General features: G+C 36.7%; 3 protein-coding genes across 4 annotated transcripts; 2 read left to right on the top strand and 1 right to left on the bottom strand.

Annotated features, from left to right (window-relative positions):
- Window positions 1-1,153: 1,153 nt before the first annotated feature.
- On the bottom strand, window positions 1,154-3,686 carry LOC147860399 (tetraspanin-19-like). Its single transcript, XM_087324671.1, has 5 exons — window positions 3,348-3,686; window positions 2,489-2,588; window positions 1,897-1,977; window positions 1,719-1,823; window positions 1,154-1,629 (listed from the first exon to the last, which is right to left on the bottom strand). The coding sequence occupies exons 1-5, from the start codon at window positions 3,518-3,520 to the stop codon at window positions 1,378-1,380; spliced, it is 711 nt and encodes a 236-aa protein (XP_087180797.1). The 5' UTR covers window positions 3,521-3,686; the 3' UTR covers window positions 1,154-1,377.
- A 3,475-nt stretch (window positions 3,687-7,161) lies between these two features.
- LOC147860398 (uncharacterized) lies at window positions 7,162-15,599 on the top strand. Of its 2 annotated transcripts, XM_087324669.1 has the most exons (13): window positions 7,162-7,290; window positions 8,108-8,204; window positions 8,308-8,397; window positions 8,564-8,641; window positions 8,731-8,805; window positions 9,125-9,177; window positions 9,273-9,423; window positions 13,186-13,296; window positions 13,542-13,668; window positions 14,499-14,602; window positions 14,716-14,866; window positions 14,964-15,016; window positions 15,103-15,599. In XM_087324669.1, the coding sequence occupies exons 1-13, from the start codon at window positions 7,226-7,228 to the stop codon at window positions 15,196-15,198; spliced, it is 1,251 nt and encodes a 416-aa protein (XP_087180795.1). In that variant the 5' UTR covers window positions 7,162-7,225; the 3' UTR covers window positions 15,199-15,599. The 2 variants fall into 2 exon arrangements, with proteins under 2 accessions (XP_087180795.1, XP_087180796.1); XM_087324670.1 differs by lacking the exon at window positions 8,108-8,204.
- Window positions 15,600-21,957: 6,358 nt separating this feature from the next.
- On the top strand, window positions 21,958-25,810 carry LOC147860397 (mediator of RNA polymerase II transcription subunit 22a-like). Its single transcript, XM_087324157.1, has 3 exons — window positions 21,958-22,253; window positions 24,396-24,458; window positions 25,497-25,810. The coding sequence occupies exons 1-3, from the start codon at window positions 22,014-22,016 to the stop codon at window positions 25,734-25,736; spliced, it is 543 nt and encodes a 180-aa protein (XP_087180283.1). The 5' UTR covers window positions 21,958-22,013; the 3' UTR covers window positions 25,737-25,810.
- The last annotated feature ends 448 nt before the right edge of the window (window positions 25,811-26,258 follow it).

The raw sequence follows: 26,258 nt of genomic DNA, 5'->3' as shown, positions 1-26,258 counted from the left end.
GAAGAGGAACTTGGAAGTGAGACAAGGATATGCAAAGGTACAGAGATGTGACACTTAACAAAAAAGAGTTAAATCGATACAAATCCCTTTGCAGCACAAGTAATTGTTCCACCCACCCTAGTCATGATCAAAGGCGTATAGTTCGGTAGCTGTCAAGCTTTTCCTAAAAAAGATGGGAATGTTCCTAGCCATTTCTGCGACATATTGTTGGTTTTTGCATCTTCAACATTGCTCTTCCCCCATGGTAGGATCGACAAAGTAGTCATGACCAAACAAGTATAGTTTGGTACCTTTCAAACATTTCCTACAAAGATGGGAATGTTCTTGACCATCTTTGCTACTTATTATTGGTTTTTGCATCTTCAACATTGCTCCTACCCCATGTGTTGCAATGTTAACACTTTAGGGACAAGATGCCCCACAATAGGATCGGGAAAGTGGATGGACATCCAATATAGATCAAAACAATGATTGTTCAATGCCTAAGGAGCATCCCAACTTTGGATGTGTTATACCTTGTTACACCTTACTAGCACCTACTCATAGAAACGTATGGCGCCCCTATAGTAGGATGCCCTATATAGACAAAATATAGACATTTGCACCCCACTCCCTCTACACCCTAAGGCAACTAAACTCTCATGAGTAAACCCAAGAAGTTTATATACACATTCATCCCTAACCCCAAAGTTGCAGAGTGACCCTTTAACTACTAGGGGATCAAGGAGAATATCAAAGAGTAGGCCCAACTCCCTCCCAATGGGCTTCTAGGTGCCCATTCCTCCAAACGTTAAATAATGTAAAAACATCTATATATATAAGTATGTCATCAGTCTATCTACTGAATCAAAATGGATTGTTAAGCTCATATTTATGATATTTACTTCTAATGATTTTGTGCAATTAAAGGTTCAATAAATGGCTTTTGAGATCCCCCTATAAAAAAATTTTAAAAATCGAATTCACTTTCTTCATAATTCTAATTGAAGAATAACCTTTAAAACCCAAAAGACATGCATGTATTACAAAGCTCCTTTTGCTCATCTCATGGCCATAAGAGCTCAATAGTGCAAACCAAAACAACACTTTAATATGTATAAAAAACCTTATTTTCTTGAAGACCCACGAATTCACCTGCAGCACAAAGAACAAATTACTATCAAACAACCCAATTAGGCCATTGAGGCCTGCAATTTCTTTCAAAGGGAAAGAGATGCATGTAAAACAATTGCTTAATAGGCACTCTTATTAAAAAGTCATGTATCCAATAATAGCATATAGAAGTACATACAGTATTTTACTTACATGTTTATATAGTTTCTTTAATGACTTCAGAGATAATAATCGATCTCATGCCCACACCAAGAAAAACGACAACTAGGTAAAGGATGTGTCATAAACCACTTTAACCCTTCCATTTGCTGGAATACCTCGATAAGGAACACCCTGAACTACTCCTGAAGTTGTCTTTGCACCATTTTTACCATGCTTCAGAAGAGATTTCCGAGTAGCCGACTTTGAAAGCATACATTCACCAGGCTCTAGATATTCATCATCACTATCATATGATCCGCAACATGATCTCGGTGCAATAGTCTTGATCCACAGTGCAAGCACCGCAGCAATAGCCTATTGTAGACATTACAATATATTTAGAGGGTCTATATTTAAAAATGCACAACATTCACACTTATCATTCGATCAAATCTTCTATTTACCTCAACGACTACAATAGCAAATCCTCCCCACTTGCACACATCCATATTCGTTTCAACAAACTTCTTGATGTAGTCATATAAACCAGATGGATCATTCGGGATACTCTGAGATAAACTCAGATGTTAATACCCACACAAACCAGTTGATTTTAACACATCAAAAGATAATTGAACATACCTCCTCCCAATTCTTATTTACAACGATGTTTGTAACAAAGGCCCCTTGGGAAAACATAAGCAAAAGCAAGAAAAGTATATACTGAAGCCAGTTAAGGTCATATGCTAATTAATTAGAAAGGGGAAGTGTACGAGCCACATAAATACCTAAATGTACAGCAAAAAAGAAAAATGTATAAAAATAGTGGTTGGCATTCATTCCCAATATTCACATGAAAATACTTAAAACATTTTGCTACATAAACACAAAATGCAGAATACAAACCATGGTTAGAGAAATGTAGGACATTGTAACATAAAGACATGAATGCTACGGTGCCCGGTCACAAACCTACAACTTCTAGAAAAATGTACACTAACCATTGTTATGGTGATATACAACTAAAAGTTCTGCGACTTTGCAACGTAAACAACAATGCCTAGTAACAGAGTCGGGATGTCCAAACAACGTTTATGAACCATGATTTGGGTTATATAGAAGTAAACATGTAAGATTTCACAACAGGAATACACAAATAAGGAGAACAGAAGTACGCAATGGATGCTACAATGCCACCCAACTATCAAGAAACTTCCAAAAATGGTGAGGATACACATGAAAGGAGGCACCCATTTCCTGTTTCTGCAGCCAAATGCCCAACTAAAGCTGTCATACAAAGAATGACACCAAGAGCCAACAAGAAGAAGGAAAACCTGTAATTTAAACATAAGCTCAAAACTCAACTAGAAAGTTATAACATTGCTTCCTAATTAGCAGTAAAAGGTTCCGCAGTAGCAGAAGATAGTCTACTATTTCTATATGTAAGCATTTCCTATATAGGCATACATATATATTGATGATACACATATTTATATGTCATCTATATAAGGGAGAGAGTAACAAGACGAAGAGCACATACATATTACAAGCTTTTTTGGGTAATATATATTACTGGAGGGAACATTACACATGCATGTGTCCATACATTACATACATTCACACATATACATCCATTACAGAAATTACATTAGCACACAGATAAATACAATGGAGGCATATATACACACTCACCCACATTCATACGTACATACACACATACAGAGAATTTATACCTGAAAGGAGTATTGCGACAATTTCATAAGGTTTACATTGCCACTTCTACGTGATGAAACCGCCCTACTTTCATCTACTACGGACGTATCAAGAAACAGCCATGTTTTCTGACCAATTAATCGTTATCTCTGATTACTGTCTCTTTCTTGCAAGTTTGGTAGGTTTTTTTCGCTATTCAGCTGCATACCACATGCATATACATATACAGACACGCATGCACACAACATATATACACACACACATGGTTCCGTTATGACGATATCAAAGAGCAATTCTGAGCAATTTATGTTAATAAATCGGCTATGGAGGAATGAAGGAAGCTCCGAAATAGAATTGATGAGGTGAAGAGCCTTCATTACCAGGCATTGGGCAAGGTGAACCAATCGGCGGCGATGGATTCATGGGAGGCAGGGAGGGTGTAGAGGAACCAGAGCGAGGAGAGGACGAGGTCTACGCCCACAAAAGCGATGATGAAATTGAAGAATTTGAGAGTAAAACACAGAAAGGAGCTGAAGCACCCTGCCTTCCCCATCTCTTCTTCCTCCTTCCTCTTCACACTTCTTCTTCTTCTTCTTCTTCTTCTTCTTCTTTTCCTGTTTTGGGAAATTGCAGAAATACCCTCCTGTTTTGGCCAATTTCAGGAATACCCTTTATTCTTTGGGCTCATTTACATTTTGCAGCATTTTCTAATAACAAGCAAATGGTTTGAATCCTTCACACCCTCCCACTTATATAACATATTAGCAGTAGCCTTCCATTTCCGGTGGCGTTGTTGCTTTCCTGAGCATAGCATAGGAAGGCAGTTCGTCCAGATGAATACGTTTTGTGACCCACATTACTGTACTTAACTTTATCAAATGAAAAAGAAAAAAGGAAAAAATTCTTGCCTATAAGAAATCTAATTCCATACTTACCGGCACAACCTTGACAGGATTGTGTTCATCTCTAGTGATTTGCGTAAAAAATTTGTGTCCGCATTCAATGATGCTCTTGAAAATAATAATAAAAGTCCTGGAAAACGCCGGTTTGCACCCTCACACCCACATTTCATAAAGTCTGTAAATGTGAGACAACATTGAACATACGTACCTGTAATCAATTTCGAAAGTAAGACAACAACACGAGAAGTGTTCTTCATTGCCTTTTAGCGTTCACTTGTACATCATTTTGTGATAGAAGACATGAACACAAGGAACTTATCATTCTAAAAGCAAAAAAGTTAAAGAATGTGTTGATTGGTTGTGGGGCCCATGCTGTCTCATATACATATGCTCTACATTGTAATGCAACACATGCCATTGATATTAATAGTTCACATCTCATTTGTATGAGTTAGAAGTTATAAATGAATAAGGTCAATTTGATGGAAATTGTTTCCTCGTTTCCAAACTAATTTGAACCATCTTCTTATTCACTAGGGTGAGCAAGTTTAGGGAAATTCATCTATCCCTTTACATTGATGCATATAATAAGTTGACATTTTTGCTCCAACCTATCGTGTCCCTACATGGATTTGTATATACCAATCTCATCTGTAAAATTTTATAACTAATGGAAGGAGTTTTTTTTTGGGGGGGGGGAAGTGAGTGAAAATAAAGCAGCATATATATGTGGCAAGAAGAACGTGTTAATGAGAAGGAATACCCTTTCCAAGTTTACAAAACACAAATTCAATGCATTATTTGGTATCTACAGAGATGGGATTTGTCGCATGCTTCAATACTTGAGAGAAACCCATTGCTAATTTTTTTGTTCCTATACATATATATCTTGGAATAAGGTATGTAGTATTTTGCCCATTGTGGCATTTTTTGCGTTCAACAAGGCAGAATGCACTCCATTCCATGTGGCTACAAGTTGCCTCCAATAAATGACAATGATTTGTTATCCATGTAGCTCTTATTATTCATTGTATTGTTTCTACTAGGTTAAACAATTTAGTGACTTAATCCTTCAATGATATCCCATTTATAGACAACATAAATCTACAATTTCATTACAAATTACCAATGTGTCTCCAATCTAGACATCCACAATTAAAGTGGGAGTTGGAGTGATAACTATGTCATGTTACTAAATTTTGCCAATCCGTTGCTCCAATGTGACTTTGAGCATTTTTTGGACTTTCCAAATCCCTTTATGTAGAACCAATAAAAGCAACATGGACTCAATCCAAGCACACTCAATTTTGTAGCATAAACTTAAGATTTTCCAAGAGGTATGGTATTCCTCATGGAATTAGAATCATTGAAGTTATTTTTGCTAAGGTTGGGAAGATCTTTGGGGTTAAATATAAAATAACATGCATTGAGAGTTTCTTAAATAGCTACCATCCATTAACCAAGCACCATTAAGGGCGAAGTTTGAGTCAATATGATTTAGGGCAAATCACATGTTGCGTTTATGTTTTGACAGCCAATAGAATGATCCCAAAACTTGTTCCAAGTTTGGTCTTTGTTTACGTAGTTTTAGCAAATCCATTTTTCTTATTTCAAGCCACTAGTAAGTAAGAGAAGTCTCAGTAGCCATGTTTACACTATGTCTTGATTCCTACAAAATGCAATTGCAAAGTTGAGGAAGTAAGAAAGGGCTCACTAGGCATGTTTATGTTAGGTCCTTATCTTATCATTGGCCATTTATAATCTTTCGTGCTTTAGTTTGAATATCATGCTCAAAATGTTGCTCCTAAAAAGATGGTTTTCAAACATTCACATTTTCTCATTTCAACACAAAGAGTGAAGATGATACCAATGCCCTTTAACAAGTTTATGTGAATCATTAACATTGTGTGTTAGAGTCTTGCATCAATGGGCTTGATGTGCATTCATTATAAAATTCCTTTGAAGTTTTAGTATGACCTCATGCAAAGTAGTCTTTTGCTACTAAAAGAACGACTTTACAACTAACATTCTTGTATTCTTCACAATTGAATGAGTATAAATTACCTTTAACAATACACTCTTATTGGATTGCATTTTTCACAATAAAAGGAGTAGAAATGCACTTTCACAAGACATTAGATGGTAACACACAATGTGACATGATGCATTTATAAAAATCATCTTTTTTTCCATAAAAAATATGCTCCATTGGTATTAAAATTAAAAAGGCTAGAGGCACCATACAAATCTTATATAATATTTTCCATGTCAACAAGTATATATCATCAAAGAAAGGACCAAATATAAGCGATGACATTTGTCAAGATAAGGATAATTATAATCCATGAATACAACTCTCAGCCTTTGCCAATAACACCTTTGCTACGACAAGCTAGGAGACCACATATAAAGGTGATAGAATCGAGGACTATACCATCAATCTCCAACATGTTTCTTGCTAGTAGTCATGCTCAACATACCCAAGTTGGTTGTGAAGAGAAGAGAACTGGGAAAACTAATAACAAAATACTTGACGAGTGGCACATGCCTTTGCACAATAAAGTTGTGGACACTATTTATATGTTTTTGATCCATCAATTGCTATGTAATATTTTTTCAAGTCAATATTGTGTCATGTTTTGCAAACAAACAAAATCACAACATTTCTACGAACATCCACACATCCACTATGAGAAAGTAGTTGTAGACTTGTGTATACAACCCTCGATATATGGTTGCATTTGAGGGTGAATATCGCAAAACAACATAACCATTGTGCTACCAGTTCAAAGGTGTATTTTGAGACAATATTGTTGCTAAGGTCGAAGCCTTCTGCTTACTAATTTGACATGATTAAGGAGGAAACAAAGAGGGGTAGAGAAAGAGTGTATCAAACATAAGACTCTGCACATAGTTGATTACCTCTCGAAACAAACTTTATCACTCGGCATGAGGTCCCACCCAATCCATGGCACAAACAAAACCAACATAAGAAGAAGCCTAGTCATTGCTCCATATAAGATTGTCCATCTCTTGATTTGAGTAGCAAGAAGAGACGAGCACGAAAGGGGTTTCTGTTCATACCAACAAAGCCATAGATCTTTGGACAAACAAAGTCATAACTACCTAGGCAAAAAACAAATGCCCGTAAACAAGGCCATCGTGAACAACAACAATTCGCAAGCTTGTTTACTATACTCGAATGATTGAAACATTCTCGAATGCGAATACACGTATGTTACGTATGGTTCATACTGTGGTGTAGAGCATATGCATGTATTGACATCACACAAAGAGAGAGAGAGAGAGAGAGAGAGGAAAGGAGATCAGATAAATGAGTATACTCAAGTAAAGCTATGGCGACCTCCACTGTGGCCCCATGCTTCCCAGCAATAACCATGAAATTAACCTTGCCCAAATCGTAAGTAATCTTCTTTTGCATTTTTCCTTCCGCTCTCGCACTTGCAGCTACTAGTGATTCTTTACTTATCAAGGTAAGCTATTGGGAGCCCTCCAAATTTACTTGTTTCTCTGAGAAAAGAAACCGAATTTGAGTTTTGTTTTTGTTGAAAAGAAACACCATAATGGTATGCAATGCAATGCAATGATGAATGCGCGTGGGATGTTGTGCTAAACAAGATGCAGCAGTTGATTCTGCATGAAGGAATTATGATGTGTAATAAATTGTGAGTCACTTGACTCTGATGAGAATTGGGCAATAGAAATTTTTCTTGCACTTAGGCCGTCTATCTGGACCACAGATATGTCACACTCATATAGCAAGGTCATTATCACCTGTTATTGAAGGTGCTTCCCTCACTTCAGAGATGCCTGCATCCTGGATTTGCCCATGTTGGAGAACTTTTGAAGGCAGAAGTTTCAGTTCATCGAAGCTCAGATTGTTAAGGTCCGAGTAATTATCGAGAATATATGGTATTTTAGAAAGTTTTACTGATTTAGTTACCTTTTGCTGCATCCCTGGGGAATAGTATGAGACATGTTCAATGCCTCTAGCTAGCTGATGGGCTGTGGCTCAAGAATTATATGGTTGGTGAACAGGAGAACCACAGTTTTATGCATGTTTTTAATTCATTGATCATGTTTATGATGTTAAATATGTAAGTAAGTGTGTATTTCAAACATTTGCTGAGTTTAAGCCCAAGATGGAAAATATTTAAACCAATCTACATTATTGATGCATAAGCACCGACCGGTCTTGTCTTGCACTTTTGGAACAGGAATTTACCAATAGCTAGGGTAGACACCAAGTACTTGACAAAAGAGGATAAGAATGAGAAGCGAGAATATCGTCCATTGCCAGAAAAGAGTGTCGTGGTATGGTGTTTGATATTGGTGGCATAATGCATTATTAGATTTGAGGCGGAAACATCCAACACAAATATGATTTTTTTCTGAGTTATCATTCAAGTTTTTGTAGGTTGGATGTGGTGGAGTTTCTATAGATTATCTCGCATCAGTATCGAGCTTTCCTCAGCCTGATGATAAAATTCGTAGTACAGATTTCAAGGTTTGTAAGAATTGTAAGCTAAGCTGCATTTCCTTCTTGATTTGTTATGGCTATTAAATATGTTCTTTGGAAGAATATGTCACTGTTTTCAAATGAAGTATACATTGGTATAAAACAAGGCTATGATTTGTTGATGAAGCTTAACTTTAGGAAATATATCATACAGATTCAAGGTGGTGGGAATGCTGGGAATTGTTTGACAGCTTTAGCCAGATTAGGACTAAAACCAAGGCTTTTATCAAAGGCAAGACGGTAACAAGTTAATGGAGGGAAGTGGACTTCCAAGTAATTTGTCATTAATGCATGCGAGTTTTAAGCAATGATTCTTCACAGGTAGGGCAAGATGCATTTGGAAAGCTTATTATTGATGAACTGAGTCATGATGGTATAGATACCTCATTTGTTGTGGTAAGTGAGGTTCTTTGGTTATTAGCTGATCCTTTGCTGCTTCCTATGCATTATGAATTGAATTCTACATTAATTTCTCATATTTATGATTTCTTTTCAAGTATTTTTGACGTGCACTTCTTTATGGTGAACTAAACCAACTTAATCCATGTAAAGATATAGAATGTTGCCTGCCCAATCAATATTACTTTTCCTCTTTTGAATTAGAAACTGATTTATTGCAAGGTCATTGTTTTCTTAATGAGCGTGGACTCATTATGCTGTAACTAACAAGTTCGGTGAATTGCTTTCTATTTCTCCAATGCACGTAACTTTGCAGACACCAGAAACTGGGAGCTCACCATTTACTTATATAATTGTGGACCAGGAATCGTAGGTGGAGAGTATATTTCATTTAATATATTGTTTCTCTGATTACTACGTGAGGTCATGGATTTGAATAATGATATGCATATGCCTGCATGTAGGAACACCCGCACGTGTATCCATACACCAGGAAGCTCTCCCTTGGATCCTCAGGAGTTGCCTTCAGGTGCTTTATCTCAGATATTAGATGGAGCATATATACTGTATTTGGATGGACGGCTTGCAGATACAGCTTTACTTCTTGCGAAACAGGTACTTAAGATATATTTCATTAACAAAGATTCAGAAATGTGCAGAAAGAAAAATCTCAAAATCTACAATCTTTAAAGAAATAGAGATTATGTTGTTTGAATCCCATTAGGATCTGTCAATCCGAATTTTAGATTTAATAATCTTACTGCAAAATCATTTGTAAGATGGGTATTAAAGACCTTTTTTGTGGCATTTATAAACTGTAATAAAAATGGTTGTTGGATGCCTAAAAACACAACCACAAAGGTTAAACATTGATATTAGAAAGTTAACAGATATGTGAAATAAGCATGCTGCATTACTGTGGTGATCTTGAATCATTATCTATGGCAAACAACTCAGACTTTAATATTAGTTCCTATAACAAAGCTTTTGATTTCTCCATGTTTCCACAAGAAATGATGGAGGGGCCCCAACTGATATTGATCTGGAAAACTGTAGAAAATCTTCAACTGTTGACCAGGGGTCCCTATTGATTGAAGTAGCACTTAATATGTTATATCTATTGAATGTCTATAACACTATTTGTAAGTCTTCTAGTTTGCCTGCATTTCAACGTCCAGATAAAATGGAATGTCTTGCAAGTACTAAAGATGCAGATGATCAAGTATCAACCCCTAAGAAACCGTGTGATCTAAATAAAGATAATATTTAGTCACGTATCACACAGGAAACTAGAATTTTCTTATCTCTGAAAAATGACCAGGGGTCCCTATGGATCGAAGTAGCAATTAATATGTTATATCTATTGAATGTCTATAACACTATTTGTAAGTCTTCTAGTTTGCCTGCATTTCAACGTCCAGATAAAATGGAATGTCTTGCAAGTACTAAAGATGCAGATGATCAAGTGTCAAGCCCTAAGAAACCGTGTGATCTAAATAAAGATAATATTTAGTCACGTATCACACAGGAAACTAGAATTTTCTTATCTCTGAAAAATGACCAGGGGTCCCTATGGATCGAAGTAGCAATTAATATGTTATATCTATTGAATGTCTATAACACTATTTGTAAGTCTTCTAGTTTGCCTGCATTTCAACGTCCAGATAAAATGGAATGTCTTGCAAGTACTAAAGATGCAGATGATCAAGTATCAACCCCTAAGAAACCGTGTGATCTAAATAAAGATAATATTTAGTCACGTATCACACAGGAAACTAGAATTTTCTTATCTCTGAAAAATGACCAGGGGTCCCTATGGATCGAAGTAGCAATTAATATGTTATATCTATTGAATGTCTATAACACTATTTGTAAGTCTTCTAGTTTGCCTGCATTTCAACGTCCAGATAAAATGGAATGTCTTGCAAGTACTAAAGATGCAGATGATCAAGTGTCAAGCCCTAAGAAACCGTGTGATCTAAATAAAGATAATATTTAGTCACGTATCACACAGGAAACTAGAATTTTCTTATCTCTGAAAAATGACCAGGGGTCCCTATGGATCGAAGTAGCAATTAATATGTTATATCTATTGAATGTCTATAACACTATTTGTAAGTCTTCTAGTTTGCCTGCATTTCAACGTCCAGATAAAATGGAATGTCTTGCAAGTACTAAAGATGCAGATGATCAAGTATCAACCCCTAAGAAACCGTGTGATCTAAATAAAGATAATATTTAGTCACGTATCACACAGGAAACTAGAATTTTCTTATCTCTGAAAAATGACCAGGGGTCCCTATGGATCGAAGTAGCAATTAATATGTTATATCTATTGAATGTCTATAACACTATTTGTAAGTCTTCTAGTTTGCCTGCATTTCAACGTCCAGATAAAATGGAATGTCTTGCAAGTACTAAAGATGCAGATGATCAAGTGTCAAGCCCTAAGAAACCGTGTGATCTAAATAAAGATAATATTTAGTCACGTATCACACAGGAAACTAGAATTTTCTTATCTCTGAAAAATGACCAGGGGTCCCTATGGATCGAAGTAGCAATTAATATGTTATATCTATTGAATGTCTATAACACTATTTGTAAGTCTTCTAGTTTGCCTGCATTTCAACGTCCAGATAAAATGGAATGTCTTGCAAGTACTAAAGATGCAGATGATCAAGTATCAACCCCTAAGAAACCGTGTGATCTAAATAAAGATAATATTTAGTCACGTATCACACAGGAAACTAGAATTTTCTTATCTCTGAAAAATGATGGGATTAGTGCTTAAGATGTGGCCGTGTTTCATCTAAAATCTGCAGATGGGTGTGCCTAAAAAATCAAGAACAATATACCAGATCAGACCCCCCATAGAGCTGCACATCTGGTTCGATTTGTGTAACACCTGGAAGCTTATGTACCAGAATACTTTTATCGTTAAATGTGGACTTTGTTTCTGGCCTCTGATCTTGGCTTCCTTAAAGTGAAATAACCAAGAGCACTTCTGTAAGAACCAGTTGATAGTATCCTGCACATAAGTGTCGTTTCATACATTTTTGGAGCATGTTGCAAAAACATGCCAAACACGTTTGCTACGTCCAGGGTTCAAGTTTTTCCCAAGAGTTTTTCATAGAGTTTGTTTTTGGGGTAAAAGATGTCCTACTTGTGTTCTCTCTCTCTCTGGCCTGCTACCATGTTAGTAATGTAAGAGAAAGTTTAGAAAATTTTAGTTGATTTAATGGTGGCATTTTGTATACATCTCCAACATCTACTGTTGGAAATACCTTCAATGGTGCTGAATGCATCTCGAAACAGCACTACTGCCATGAGATGAAGGATTTACTGGCATAACACATGCAGGTTCCTGCAATTGTGCTACCACACCTTGGCCCAATGACTAAAAACATCATATATTGTGCCAGAAAATCCTTTGCATTTTGGCCAAAATGTTCCAAGCTCAATCCTACTGAAATGCATTTGGTTATTTTGTTAAGAAATAAACAACAATCGGGCTGGGCCAAAGCAAATTTACCATATAAATATTATGTACATGATTCTAGGTGTTATACAAATTCGATCATATCTGCTGCTCCATGAGGGGATCCAATCTTGGCACATGACATTTTGAGCATCTGGTATATTGAACTTGAATCCTACAGCTTCCTATGAAACACTAAACACATGGTGTAATAGGCGCTGCTTTAATCATTATAGACTCTTGGTTGACATTTCTTGGAGATTTTTGGGGGTTTAGCTGATCAATATTGACTGGGTCTTCTAACATTTCTTGTTGAAATATGAACGATGCAGGAGTCTTATAAGAAATAGAGCTAGAGTTTGACACATAAGAATAAATGCTTCCAGTGCAGTCTTTGAATAAATACTTTGTGAGTGAAAGACCTGCTAGAAATTATTCTATAAAAATTAAGAATGCACTATCAACAACGTAGCCTCATAATTTTAATACGCAAGCTCTGGAAATAGTCTTTCGTATAGAGTCAATCATCCAGTTATTGGGTTTTTATCCCATTGTTGATTTTTGTGCAGAGAACCTAGGCTCACTATCCTATACTCAATATTCCTTCAGATTAACAACTTTGAAGTCTGACTGACTGCCTTCCATAAATGTGAAGAGATAATTGCTGCTGGTTTTGAGCTTGCAAGGGTTATTTTTGTCTGCATCTGACTCCTAAATCCTGAATCTGGAATCTCTTTATTAGTATAATTTATGTGTCTATTTGCTTCATGCTTTTTGTTGCTGCTATCATTGATGTCACGAACATGTATAATTTCTGTGTTGCTTTTTTCACCATCAGATGTATCTTTTCTTTATTTATTAAAGTGCTGATGCTTGCTATTATTTGGATGTTTTCTTAGGCTAAGAGCAGATCAATACCTATTCTGATTGATGCTGAAAAGAAGAGAGAAGGTTTGGATGAGCTATTGGCACTTGCTGAATATGTTGTATGCTCTGCTAATTTCCCACAGGTAACAAAATGATCATACATACAAATTAAAATATGTACATGTACTAATTTAGGAATGAATAGGTCACTAGATGTATTATTCTTGAAGAAACTGAAAGAATCAAAATGAGATCTGAAGTCATAAATATGTGAATTCTTGTGTCTATGCTCCCCAAAGGGAATTCATTAATATGTTGGAGTTTGTTTACTGCAATGCTGAAATTGCTAGTTTTAAACTGTGAGCTATAATTTTCGTTGGGTTTATAGATGTGGACTGAAGCATCAACCTTGCCAAAAGCATTAATTGAAATAGCCTTCAGATTGCCAGATGTTAAATTTGTGATTGTCACACTTGGTGCTTCTGGTTGTTTGATGTTGGAGAAGAACTTTTCCGGTAACTAAACATTTCTTCTCTTTTGCTACTTGATTTGAATTACTAAATCTGATAATGGAAATGATTCCTCTGCAAAAATGGCTAAAGTAGGCATTGCTGACTTCATTATTTGATGTTCGTAAATATGGTAATGTTGAACATTTACTAGGAGTGATGAAATCATGTTTTTGGGTTTGGAAAACAATATGAATTGAACTAGAATCAGATAGATAGCGATGTTGGGGAATAAAGACCCCAAGGACTCTTCGTGTCCAATTTCACCTTTACTCCTAGAGCATTTCTTTGGAACTTTCTGGAGATATTTTCCTTGCTTGTACAAGTATTATATTTTGATCTTTTGGCATTCTGGGCCAGTTTGGACACTTTTAACCTGCTCACCATGTATTATATTTATTATATTCGAAGACATCTGCTGGTTCCGCCCATGCTGCTCACGAGAATCAATGTCATTTTCTTTGAGTTTGAGGATGCTTGTTCTTGTTCTTTACTTATCCAGTGGATGTTGCAGACTGGCATTATAGCCCTCCATAATGGATTCTTGTACATCAATATTTAAGACTATTTTATGATCCTTGTAATAGTTCTTATACGTTGCCATTTTATCAACCATGTTTATTGCAGCCTATGGACCTTTGCATGTTTTCATCTATAGTAATGCACCCTCTGTATGTTTTCATCTATAGTAACACAGATTTTTCATTGAAAAGAAAAGGAATATGACGGCACATGCGGGCTGATTAAAGTAAATGACATATTTTGTATGGATATTTTTTCTTTCAAAAACAGGAAGAAAAAATATCCTGAAAATACTTGGATGTTATTGATACTAGATTCTTCATCCTTGGAGATATTGGATGCAAACACTGTATATCAGAAATTGTTAGAGGAGAAGGAATGTAAAGGAGAAAACAGACCATTTGTTCTATCATCAAAGGTAAAGGAAAAATTGTTTTCTTGTTTTAAGTGCTATTGAAAAATTTATAAAGAAGATCAAGGTAATAATTACATAAATCTGTATGCATGGCATCTTATTTCGTTTCATTTTAGGTGGGATTATTTCAATCATGTGATACTAATGATGAATGCACAAAGCAATTTTCTGGGAGGTTCTTGGTTGGTTCTGCGGAAACAATACCAAGTGAGGAACTTGTGGATACCACAGGATCTGGAGATGCGTTCATCGGTGCTGTGCTCTACTGTATGTATCAGCATATCAATAAAAGCCTTTCTCATCAAAAGCTTATAAGTTTGCATTAATATAACTCTTACAAATGGCGTATGTTGGTATATAACAGCTTTGTGTGTTGGAATGCCACCAGAGGAAATGCTTTCTTTTGGAGCCTTAGTGGTAAGTTGCTCATGCATCCCTTCTTTTCTAAAATATTCTAAATATAAGATTATTCTTAAAGGAATTCATAATTATAATGGTACCAGGCAGGTTCAAATTGTCGAGCCCTTGGGGCTCGAGCCGGTTTACCATATCATCATGATCCCAAGTTGATTCCCTACTTGGGATTCCATGTTGCCTAATATCAAAGAAGCTTTGTTTATTATTTTGGTCATTGCATAAGATGACAATATTGAAATGATAAGGCGAATGGGACATGCCCTGCAAATTGGATACCAAAATCCATCAAGCTCATTGTGCATTGAACTCTTATGGACTAGAATCTACGATGGATGTATACTAGAGTTCAATCCACCAGTATTGTGTTGATGGGGGTCAAGGTGCAGCACACAACAAGTTATCTAGCCTTGGATGTCTATCAATGCAAGAAATTGTTGTCTATATTCAGGCAATGTTAGTAAACCTCAAGATGTTCTACTATTTAAATCTGATGTCTTGTGAAACTCTCACCTACACCCATCCAAGTTCATCTCTGTATTTTGGGATCTAAGAACTTACAAGAATATCATGACATGTCCTTCCATTGCCTACTTTTGCACTAATACCTCTTGCATGTGTCTATCTATCTATCTATCTATATAAATAAGCAAGGAAAATATATTAATGCCTTCTAAGGGGCCAAAATTGCCTGTGAGACAAAACTGGAGATTGCATCTTAAAATGTTGTCTCAGCTTGAAGAACAAGGCAACTATCTCTATTGATCATGAATTGCCTATTGAGGTACATGTTCCATTACATCGAGAAGGGAGACTTAATTCAAAAGCAAAGAGGTAATGCCCTCTATTTGGGTAGTGGTGTATAGAGTTACCAAAATGAGTTATTTATTAGTAGAAGTACAATTATAGCTATGGGATTAGCATTGCTTTCATGAATTAGCTATATTGTTTGTATGAGTTACCCACACAAATTTATATTATTGAGATAAAAAAAAATTACATTTCCTTTTTGGTTGGTGTTCAAATAGTAGGTTGAATACAATGTTTACGAGATACTATTTGAAAAGAAAAGTTTAGGTCTCAATGTGTTAATCCACTACAATATGATACGCTTCGTGCATATGTTAATGCTAAACAAACAACTTAAAGAGGATTATATGCCCATTTAGAGTTGACGTTAATGTAGAGTTTTCAACCTCAATCACATGATGCTGCTGGATTAGATGAGTATTTTTCTGTCTTTAGTGTTCGCCATAGAACATCAAGAGTTTTTTAGATATTGTAATATTCAAATGTAGGACTATGAGTGTACATGTTAATGGAATATCATGTCATATTTCTTTGTTTTCATATTGATATGAGGTGTAATATTTTCAAAATTTAGAATATCGGTTATAGGCCAATTGTATACAAAAATCATGCTCATGTTATAATATGTGGGAAACTATTGGCAATGGTTAGCTTACAATGTGAAAGGGACCTTTTAGGGTTTGCAATGTGCATAAAAGAGCAAAAGCCCTCATGTAAAAGGGGCATGTGGGTACCCTAACTTGAGGGTTACCTTTTGGTCCTCATTCTCTCCTCCCTTTATATCCATTAAGAGTCACTTTCTTTCATTTAACTTTTCAACACTAATAAATCGAGATATATATGTCTATTACTCAATAATTATCAATTTAATTGAGACAACTTAAATGTGTTTTATCTAGTGATGATATATTTAATCAAAGTAAACATATATTTCAATTAGTGTAATGATTAGGTGTGCATCAATGATAGTTTAACTTAAGCAGCCCTCAAGGCCTTCATAGTTGCATTGAGTGAAGAAGTGATTCTATGTGTTGAAATATAATGTGGTTTTTGCCATCGGGGAGTAATGTCCCGAATCCCTCGAGCCGTCGACCTTGAGGAAGGTGACACACCTCAAGTCTCGCTAATGACCCTCAGAGTGTTACCCATTCATTATTATCTTTCGTCATACAAAAATAACACATTCAATTGGCCATGATCTTAACCTTATGAATTGTTAGGAATATGTCCCTCATGTGGGAGGAGCCGACTGATCGAGTTGAGAAGAGCCGACAATCGAAGATAAGGAATTGCCGACTGGTCGGGCTGAGGAAGAGCCGATAGTCAAAGACATGGAGAGTTGACAGTAGTGGAGGGGATCCATGTTGAAGACGCAACTGACTAGTCAGGTTGACCAGATGGTCGACGACAAGGCCAACTAGTCGGGCCGCCTAGACAGTCGACTAGTTGATTAGTCGGCTGATTAATATAGAGAGTATTTTTATTTTTATTAATGATAATAGCTAAGTTTGTAAATAGCCCATAATGTGTTTAAGTATAAATACACCTAGGGCAAACATTATGCTGTGTGAGGAATGTGATGTTGAACAGAGTTTTCTATAGTATAGAACAAAGTGAGTGTGTGAGAAAGAGAGCTTGTGCACAGACAGAGAGGTACTTGTTGTTTGAAGCCCAAGGGGAATACTCTGTTGTGCAGAGGTTGTAATCTCGTTTCCTTCTTTCTTTCTTTCTTTTCCTTTTTTTGTATACCCAATAATATAGTGAAGATCTGTTCTCCCATGGTTTTTTCCCATGTTTTAGGGTTTCCACGTAAAACCTGTGCACTACGTATACTTTGTCTACTTGTATCTTGTTGTTTTCTGTTTTCTATTTGTACCTTTCCATCTGTCTCTCTCGTCTACTTGCGGTCCATTTCACAACAATCTGGTATCAGAGATTGGGGTGCAAAGATGGAAGGAGGTGTGAGTGGTTTTCCAGGAATGTTGGTCCTGAACTTGCACAACTACGTAGATTGGAAGATCAAGATGGTAGATCTTCTCATCGTCAAAGATCTGTACAAGCCCATTGATAGAGAGCAAATACCCACGGGGGTATTAGAGTCTGAATGGAAACTCCTCAACAGGAAGGCGGTGGCCACCATCAGACAGTGCATAGATGTCAATGTTCTTCAACATGTGGCTAACGACAAAAATGCCCACGAGATGTGATAGAAATTGTCAAGGTTGTACGAGAGGAAGAATGTCCTCAACAAGATGTCTTTGATGACAAAGATAGTAAGGCTGAAATACAGAGATGGAGAAAGTATAGTTGAGCACATAAACACATTCGTGGGATATGTGAACCAACTTGTGGCAGTCAAGTTTCCCCTTGATGATGGTATGCAAGCCCTATTTTTTAATGTGCACATTGCTGGAAAGCGGGGAGAACCTGGTTGTAACTCTCACCACATCGTGTCAAGAAGAAAACTTGTCTCTGCAAGTGGTAAAGACATGTATCTTGAACGAGGAGACTAGAATGAAGGACAAGGGTGTCATGTACTAGTCAGAGTCAAATATGGCTCAACATCCCGACAGAGGGAGGAACAGATAAAGAAGTTCACAAAGAAGGGACAAATCCCATGCCAAATCCAAGTCCAGAGGTAAGCTCACATGTTTCTATTGTGGAAAATTTGGACAATTCCACAAGGATTGTCGACACCTTAAGAAGGAAAAAGGTGCCTCAAAGGATGTTGAACCCAGAAAGATTTCTGAGGAGAAGGGCACATCAACCATAGCCACAAGTGAAGAGGAGATCTTGTTCATTTGCGAGTAGGCAAGTGCAAATCTTGCAAGTAAAGAGAGCACCTGGGTGATTGACTTCGGTGCATCCTTCCATATAACTCCCTCGAGAGAGTGTTTCTAGACTTACACAATCGAAGACCATGGCTATGTAAAGATGGGAGATAATGGGGAATGCAAGATAGTTGGCGTCGGAAATATATGCTTGACAACGTAGCCTGGTTGTTAACTGATCCTGAAGGATGTCAGACATGTGCCTGATATTAGACTGAATCTGATATCGACTGGAAGAATGGACGATGAAGGTTATAGTGGTAACTTTCGAAATGGCAAGTGGAAGTTTTGTCGGGAAAACTTCATTATAATGGCCCGAGCACAGAAAGAGGGCACAAAAGGCACCTTGGGGGTATGCCTTAGGTATGGTGTCGGAAAACTTACGCTCAAAGGTTTTACCGATTCAGACATGTCGGGGGATGCAGATTCAAGTCGATCCACTTCTGGATTCGTGATGACCTATCCAGCGGGAGCAGTGTCGTGGCAGTCAAGATTGCAGAAGTTTGTGGCCTTGTCAACCATAGAGGCGAAGTATATGGCAACGGTAGTGGCTGGAAAATAACTAATTTGGATGAAGAATTTTCTCACTGAGTTGGGAATGAAGCAAAGAGAATTCTTACTTCATTGTGACAACCAGAGTGCCATACATCTAGCCAACAATGTTGTGTACCACTCTTGGACCAAGCACATATAGAGAAGGTATCACTAGTTGCGAGAGAAAGTGGATGACGGGGAGTTTACCCTTGTGAAGATCCATACTGACGACAATGGATCTGACATGCTCACGAAGAACCTACCGATGGACAGACTCACAGTCTGTCAACAATAGACATGACTAACTGACTCCCTCCCACAGGAGTGAAGGGGGAGTTTGTTAGGAATATGTCTCTCCTGTGGGAGGAGCCAACTGATCGGGCTGAGAAGAGCCAATAGTCGAAAATAAGGAATTGCCGACTAGTTGGGCTGAGGAAGAGCCGACAGTCGAAGACATGGGGAGTCGACAATAATGGAGGGGATCCAAGTCGAAGACGCGACTGACTAGTCGGGCTGGCTGGACAGTCGACATAGGAGTCAGCTAGTCGAGACGACTAGTTGATTAGTCGGTTGATTAACACAGGGAGTATTATTATTATTATTAATGATAATAGCCCATAATGTGTATAAGTATAAATACACCTAGGGCAAACATTATGATGTGTGAGGAATGTGATGCTGAAGAGAGTTTTCTATACCGTACAACAGAGTGAGTGTGAGAATAAGTGTGACGCGTGAGAAACAGAGCTTGCGTGCGGACAAAGAGGTACTTTGTTGTCTGAACCGTAAGGGGAATACTCTGTTGTGCAGAGGTTGTAATCTGGTTTCCTTCTTTTTTTTACTTTTTTTTTTGTATACCCACTAATATAGTGAAGATCTGTTTTCCCGTGGTTTTTCCCCCTGTTTTAGGGTTTCCACGTAAAACTTGTGCATTGTGTATACTTTGCCTATTTGTATCTTGTTGTTTTCTCTCTGTACCTTTCGGTCTATCTCTCCCGTCTACTTGCGGTCCATTTCACAACATGAATAAGACTTGCCTCATGTCATCGACTTGTGGTGTTAATGAATCAAGTTTCTTGAATTGGATCCATATAACTCATACTTGAGGTGTCACATTTCCAAGGGTCACTATTGAGTCTCAAGGGGTCCCATTCCTTACGATGGGCCAATTGACGAATCACATGTGCCATTCACTAATGGTGAATGCGACATTGTATTTTAACGCATAAAACCACTTATCACTCCACTCCATGAAATCGTGGAAGTCTTGAGGGTGTCTTAACTAAAACTAACTATAACACACACCTAATCACTACATTAGTTTCAAAATATGTTTGTCTTGATTAAATAGATAATTACGACACAAGAAACATGTGAGTTATCTCCATTAAATAGATAATTACAATACAAGAAACACGTGAGTTATCTCAATTAAATAGATAATTGTTAAGTAAATGAGATTTATATTTCAATTAATTAATGTGGAAATGTCATATTGAGGAAAGTGGCTCTTAAAATATTCGAAGGGGGGAGAGAATGATGAACAAAAGCTATCCCCAAAGTTAGGGTACTCAAATGCCCCTTTCTCGTGAGAGCTCTTGTCATTTTATACTAGTTGCAGACCCTAAAAGGTTCCTCGCATATTGCAAGTCGATTACGCATTAGCCACTACCACCTAGTAAAGGGTAGTTCTCCACAAATTATATCATGAGCATGTTTCTCGTATATATTTGGCCTATAACCAATATTCTGTATGTTAGAAATGTCACACCTCATACGGATATGAAAACAAATCCATCACACCTCATAAGGATATGACAATATATTCCATTGACATGTACACTTTGTGGTTCAGTGAGTTCGTGCCATGTTACAATGATGCATTGTTGAGTTATCATACTTTTGATTTGAGGCACGAAATCGTGGCATGGGAGGCATTTCGTGAAAACAAATGTATCACACCTCATAAGGATATGACAATATATTCCATTGACATGTACACTTGTGGTTCAGTGAGTTCGTGCCATGTTACAATGATGCAATTGTTGAGTTATCATACTTTTGATTTGAGGCATGAAATCGTGGCATGGGAGGCATTTCGTGAAAACAAATGTATCACACCTCATAAGGATATGACAATATATTCCATTGACATGTACACTTTGTGGTTCAGTGAGTTCGTGCCATGTTACAGTGATGCAATTGTTGAGTTATCATACTTTTGATTTGAGGCACGAAATCGTGGCATGGGAGGCATTTAGTGAAATTTGCGTGGCCAGCAAAGGGTCATGGTGTGGTGAGTCGCTCAACAACGTCAAAGATGAGAGATATTGAGACATGTCTTATTAGGAAATAATGTACACACACAGGCACATGCACAACACAGGCAAATACACATACACGGATAGAGACATACACCATACACCATACACCATCACATACACATACACATACACATACACATACACATACACATACACATACACATACACATACACATACACATACACATACACATACACATACACATACACATACACATACACATACACATACACATACACAATACACAATACACAATACACAATACACAATATACAATACACAATACACCGTACACCATACACCATACGGTCCATACACATACACATTTACACATACACCATACACCATACACATTTACACATACACATACACCATACATTATACAGTGCAGCAAAGAAGCTTTGGTTACAGAATTCAAATTGGAGGAGAAAGAAGAAAGAAGAAAGAAGAAAGATGAAAGAAGAAGAAGAAGAGTGAGAGTGTGATTGAGAGTGGGGACGATGATGAACAAGGGCGTTCCTTCTGCTGCTTCTGCTTCAGCTTCAGTTTCAGCTTCTGCAGGTGGATCAGGTGGATCAGGTGTGGGCTTCGGCGGCGGCTCTGGATCGGGGATGGCGTCGGGACCTACAGCTGCCGCTGTCATTGCTGCCGCCCAGCGCCAGCGCTCTCTGCTTCAACGCGCCGACGCGGACATCATCAGCCTCCTCGACAACTTCTCCCATCTCCTCAAAGCAGCACGGGTATGCACCATTGATCTCCTCCCCTCTCTTATCTGTCTTCCTGTGTTTTTCTTCTTCATTTTGGCCTCCGTTGATCTTCCCTCCGTCTATATGTATATGCTTTCATTAGAGATGAGGAAACTCAAGCTGTCACAACTTTGAAAGGAACGGAAACAAAATAGGGAAGAATGAAATGATTTCCATAATAGAAGATTTTTGAAAGTCTTCGGAAACTTTCAACTAAAAACTATTTTTTGTTATAATTATCGTTCCCGTTGCTCACATGCAAATCCTTGATGATTGATTTCTTGTATGAGGAAATTGTTGTGTTAGGGAAAACAATAGGGAGATATTATATTTGGTTGTTAGCAGCTCTCAACTCTGTTTAGGATCGAAGTTTTCAGAAGATTTGTATAACATTACAAGAGGCTCATGAATTTTCACTCCCAATGGCCTTCAAAGATCTGCCAAATCGAGAACAACTTCTCTCTCAAATTCTCAAGATGTTTGGACATTTGTTTTTAACTGTTTTATACATTCCAGGTTTTTGAAAGATTCTTACAAGACTCGCCAAATTTTTTACAAGAAAGATATGAATTTACATGTATTAATTTTGGTAAAGATAAGCCAAATGTTGTGGGAATTTTACATATATTAACCAAATACATCTATGCTTTTAGTTTATCATAATATCAAATCATTTCTTAGTAACAAGCCTTTGGGGTTCTCTATTTTTTATATACTCATGTAGGATTGAGATAACGCAATCCTCACCCTTCATCCTTACAAATTAGCCCGCAACTATGGTTATGGTTATGTTCATCAGAGTCTCTCTCTCTAAACAATAAAGAAAAGAGATGCCCTTTGATGAAGGTAGCTAGCCTTCTTGTATAGGCTCAAACCCTAGGTCCTCCCGTGTGTTTCACACTTGGTTGCTATTTTTTATAAAAAATAGTCAAGTGATGAGAAACACTCTAAAGTTATCTCTCCTACCATAGAATTGAGGTAACTCAATCCCACCCTTTATCCTTATACATTAGCCCATGATTACGGTTATGGTTATGCTCGTAACACAGCTAGTCTATCTTGTTATATGTGCTTGCATCTTTTGTTAGATGCATATGACTCAAATACCATGAGTTTTTAAGTGTAATATGAAAATCATGTATTGAAACAAGGGTTTAAAACTTGGAACTAATTATTTTTTCGAAAACGAATCCACTATATTCATGGCAATTAGGATCCTTTTTATAATTTTGTAAGTCCAAGAATTTTTTAGATACCACACAATCTCTTATTCAACAACAGCATCTAGAGCCCCTTGAAGGTTGCTATAAGTTGTGCTCAAGTCAAATGATTGGAATTCAAAATGCATAGATACGTTTTTGGCTCTGTAAATGAATGACAATTATTGCAAATGCACAATTAACTAGTGTATTTTAAAGCTTAGGCTGATTGCTAATCTACCTTTTTAGTTTCTACATATAGTGCATCAATACCAGAAACTGAATTAGGTGAAATGATTAATATTATGTACAAAGAGGGAGAACTTCAATGACCTTCATTATTGAAATAGGGATCTGAATATAAAAGTTAATCCATCCTTTCGCCTTGGTATGTGCTAGTTTGCCATGTATCATATTCTTATCTTTTTTTCCTCAAAAGTGTTAAATGAAATAAACTCCCCGTTTTTTCATTTCCCTCTCAACAAACATAAAGATTTTCTCTGGACTTATATTTATACACAATTTCAAAATGTGTGTAGTTATCTTCATTTCACGTGATCTAGTAGTTTGAAATACTTGGCGTCCCATACTTGACTGTACCAACCATACAGTATGATACCTAAACTGTGTTTTAGATTTTGATATCTTAATTTATCCATCTATTGAACGTTTGCGCTACAAATTTTTTGTTGATATCACCCCAGCAAATTAAGATTGCTTATCAGGTTTTCTCAACAAAAGCATAATAGAATCCGTAGAGGGTTGGGGAGGAATTAATGCTTCAAAGGTTTCTTTCGAAATGTTCAATGTAGTGTATTTGGAAGTGTTCGATCCTGGACATACATAGTCAAAATTCATTTGATTTTTATTTCTTTATTTACATCTGCTCTAAATGGATTTCCTTATTAACAGTTCAATTATTTCTGCTTCAATTCAGATAAATGATCCTGTCAGGAATTCTCAGGAGGAATTTCAAATGGAAGTTCATGCTGCCCGCGTTGTATGTGTTTGGTTTTTCTGCATCATTCAAATATTTGATAATGCCATAATTTGAATGCTTGCCATATGTGAACGTTTGATATGCCATATTTGAATGTTTGATATGTCGATTTTAGAAGTTTGATATATCAATTTTAGAAGTTTGATATGCTATATTTGATTGTTCAATATTAACATATTTGGATGTTTGATAAATTTTGTATTTTAAATTTTGATATGCCATATTAGAACGTTCAAATATTACCTCATTTGAACATTAGAATTAGAATTAGAATTTTTATCGTCCATAAAGAGGCCAATTTTGACCTATGGGACCAGAGTACATGTGTGTTCTTGATATGTGTCTCCTTCCTAAGAAGGGGTATTCATACATTGAAGCACAAAGTCTCTATGTGTGAATAAAGCATACACATATGAGCTCAACCTTCTAGGTGGTGTCTTAAGTATGGCACTTAAGTTATCACTCCCTCTTAGTATGTCAGCATATCTTGAACGAATTGCACTATATGTTGAGCATGTGAAGAGCAAGTGACATTCATCCTCTACCATGCCTTCATTGCATACTTTGCATATCTTCAAATTCGTTACATTTTGATACCATGATGCAACTTCAATACCTAACTTGTGAGATCGAGTGCGAAGTAGTGTAAGGGCTCTACAAGCAATACTACTCATATTGGTAATGAGACAAGGTTCGATATGATCAATAGGCATTCTTGCTTTATATTGAGACCAACAATCAGGGTTGACATTTGCATTGTAGTATTCTAGCTTTGTCCTCTTAGCATCTTCCCACTTCATCCTTAATGATTCCACCAACCTTTCCTCAATCATTGGGTATGGTATGTTGAAATGTTTGATATTATTGTTTTGGGATATTTGACAAATATTGCATTTAAATGTACATTCAATATGTATGATATTTCAATTATTTGGATATTGTGTTTAGATTATTTATCAATATTGCATTAGAATGTTTGATCTATGTTTGTGCACATGTTTTTCAGTCATTCCTTATCATTTTCCTGACTAACAACAGGTTCAGGCAGCAGATTCACTTCTGAAGCTTGTTTCTGAACTCAAGCAGACCGCAGTATTCTCTGATTTCAACACCTTGAATGAGCACATAGAACACCGAGTCGCAAAATTTGAGAAGCAATGTGAAGAGACTGAGAATCTTCTTAGCACTGTTGGAGAGCAAGCTGCAATTGCTCTGAATGAATTGGAGTCTCATTATTACCTCTCATTGCACAAACATTCTCATTTGTTCGCAAGTTGAACTGAAGTTAACACTAAATATATAAATTTATAGTTGCTAAAAGTCAAATTGAAAAGCTTTTCAATTTCAGTTGAGATTTTTATTGTGTCCTTCGCGCATGAATGGAGTAACTAATAGGAGTGGAAGTACTAATGTTTTCTATTAAATAGATCTGGAAGGAGAGAACATGGATTCAATATATTTATATGTATACATATATAGTCTTCCTCTCACACGTACTTTTTCTTATGCACAATTAACTGCACTTCCATGGTGTAATCAAGGTACATTCATGAACATTCTTTTGTAGGGTTTCCATCTCATAATGACATTTCCCTACTTGTAGAAACTCATTTCATGCTGGACTCTGTTTTCATCTTTGTGAACAAAACATTGGTTGGCCCTTATGTATGGTTTCTGAAATAGCAGTTTGGATCTATTTTTAATTCTGAAAATTCCATATGAAACTTATTCCCAAACGTAGGATATAATTATCATAAATGAGAATAGCATTCCTAATCAATTTTCAATTCTGAAAATTTG

The sequence above is a fragment of the Azolla caroliniana genome, unplaced genomic scaffold (assembly GCF_043228905.1).
Source record: "Azolla caroliniana isolate FFs.n. ecotype wild unplaced genomic scaffold, voAzoCaro1.0.p SCAF_9, whole genome shotgun sequence".
Classification (NCBI taxonomy): Eukaryota; Viridiplantae; Streptophyta; class Polypodiopsida; order Salviniales; family Salviniaceae; genus Azolla; species Azolla caroliniana.
This window is presented reverse-complemented; position numbering and strand designations above follow the sequence as displayed.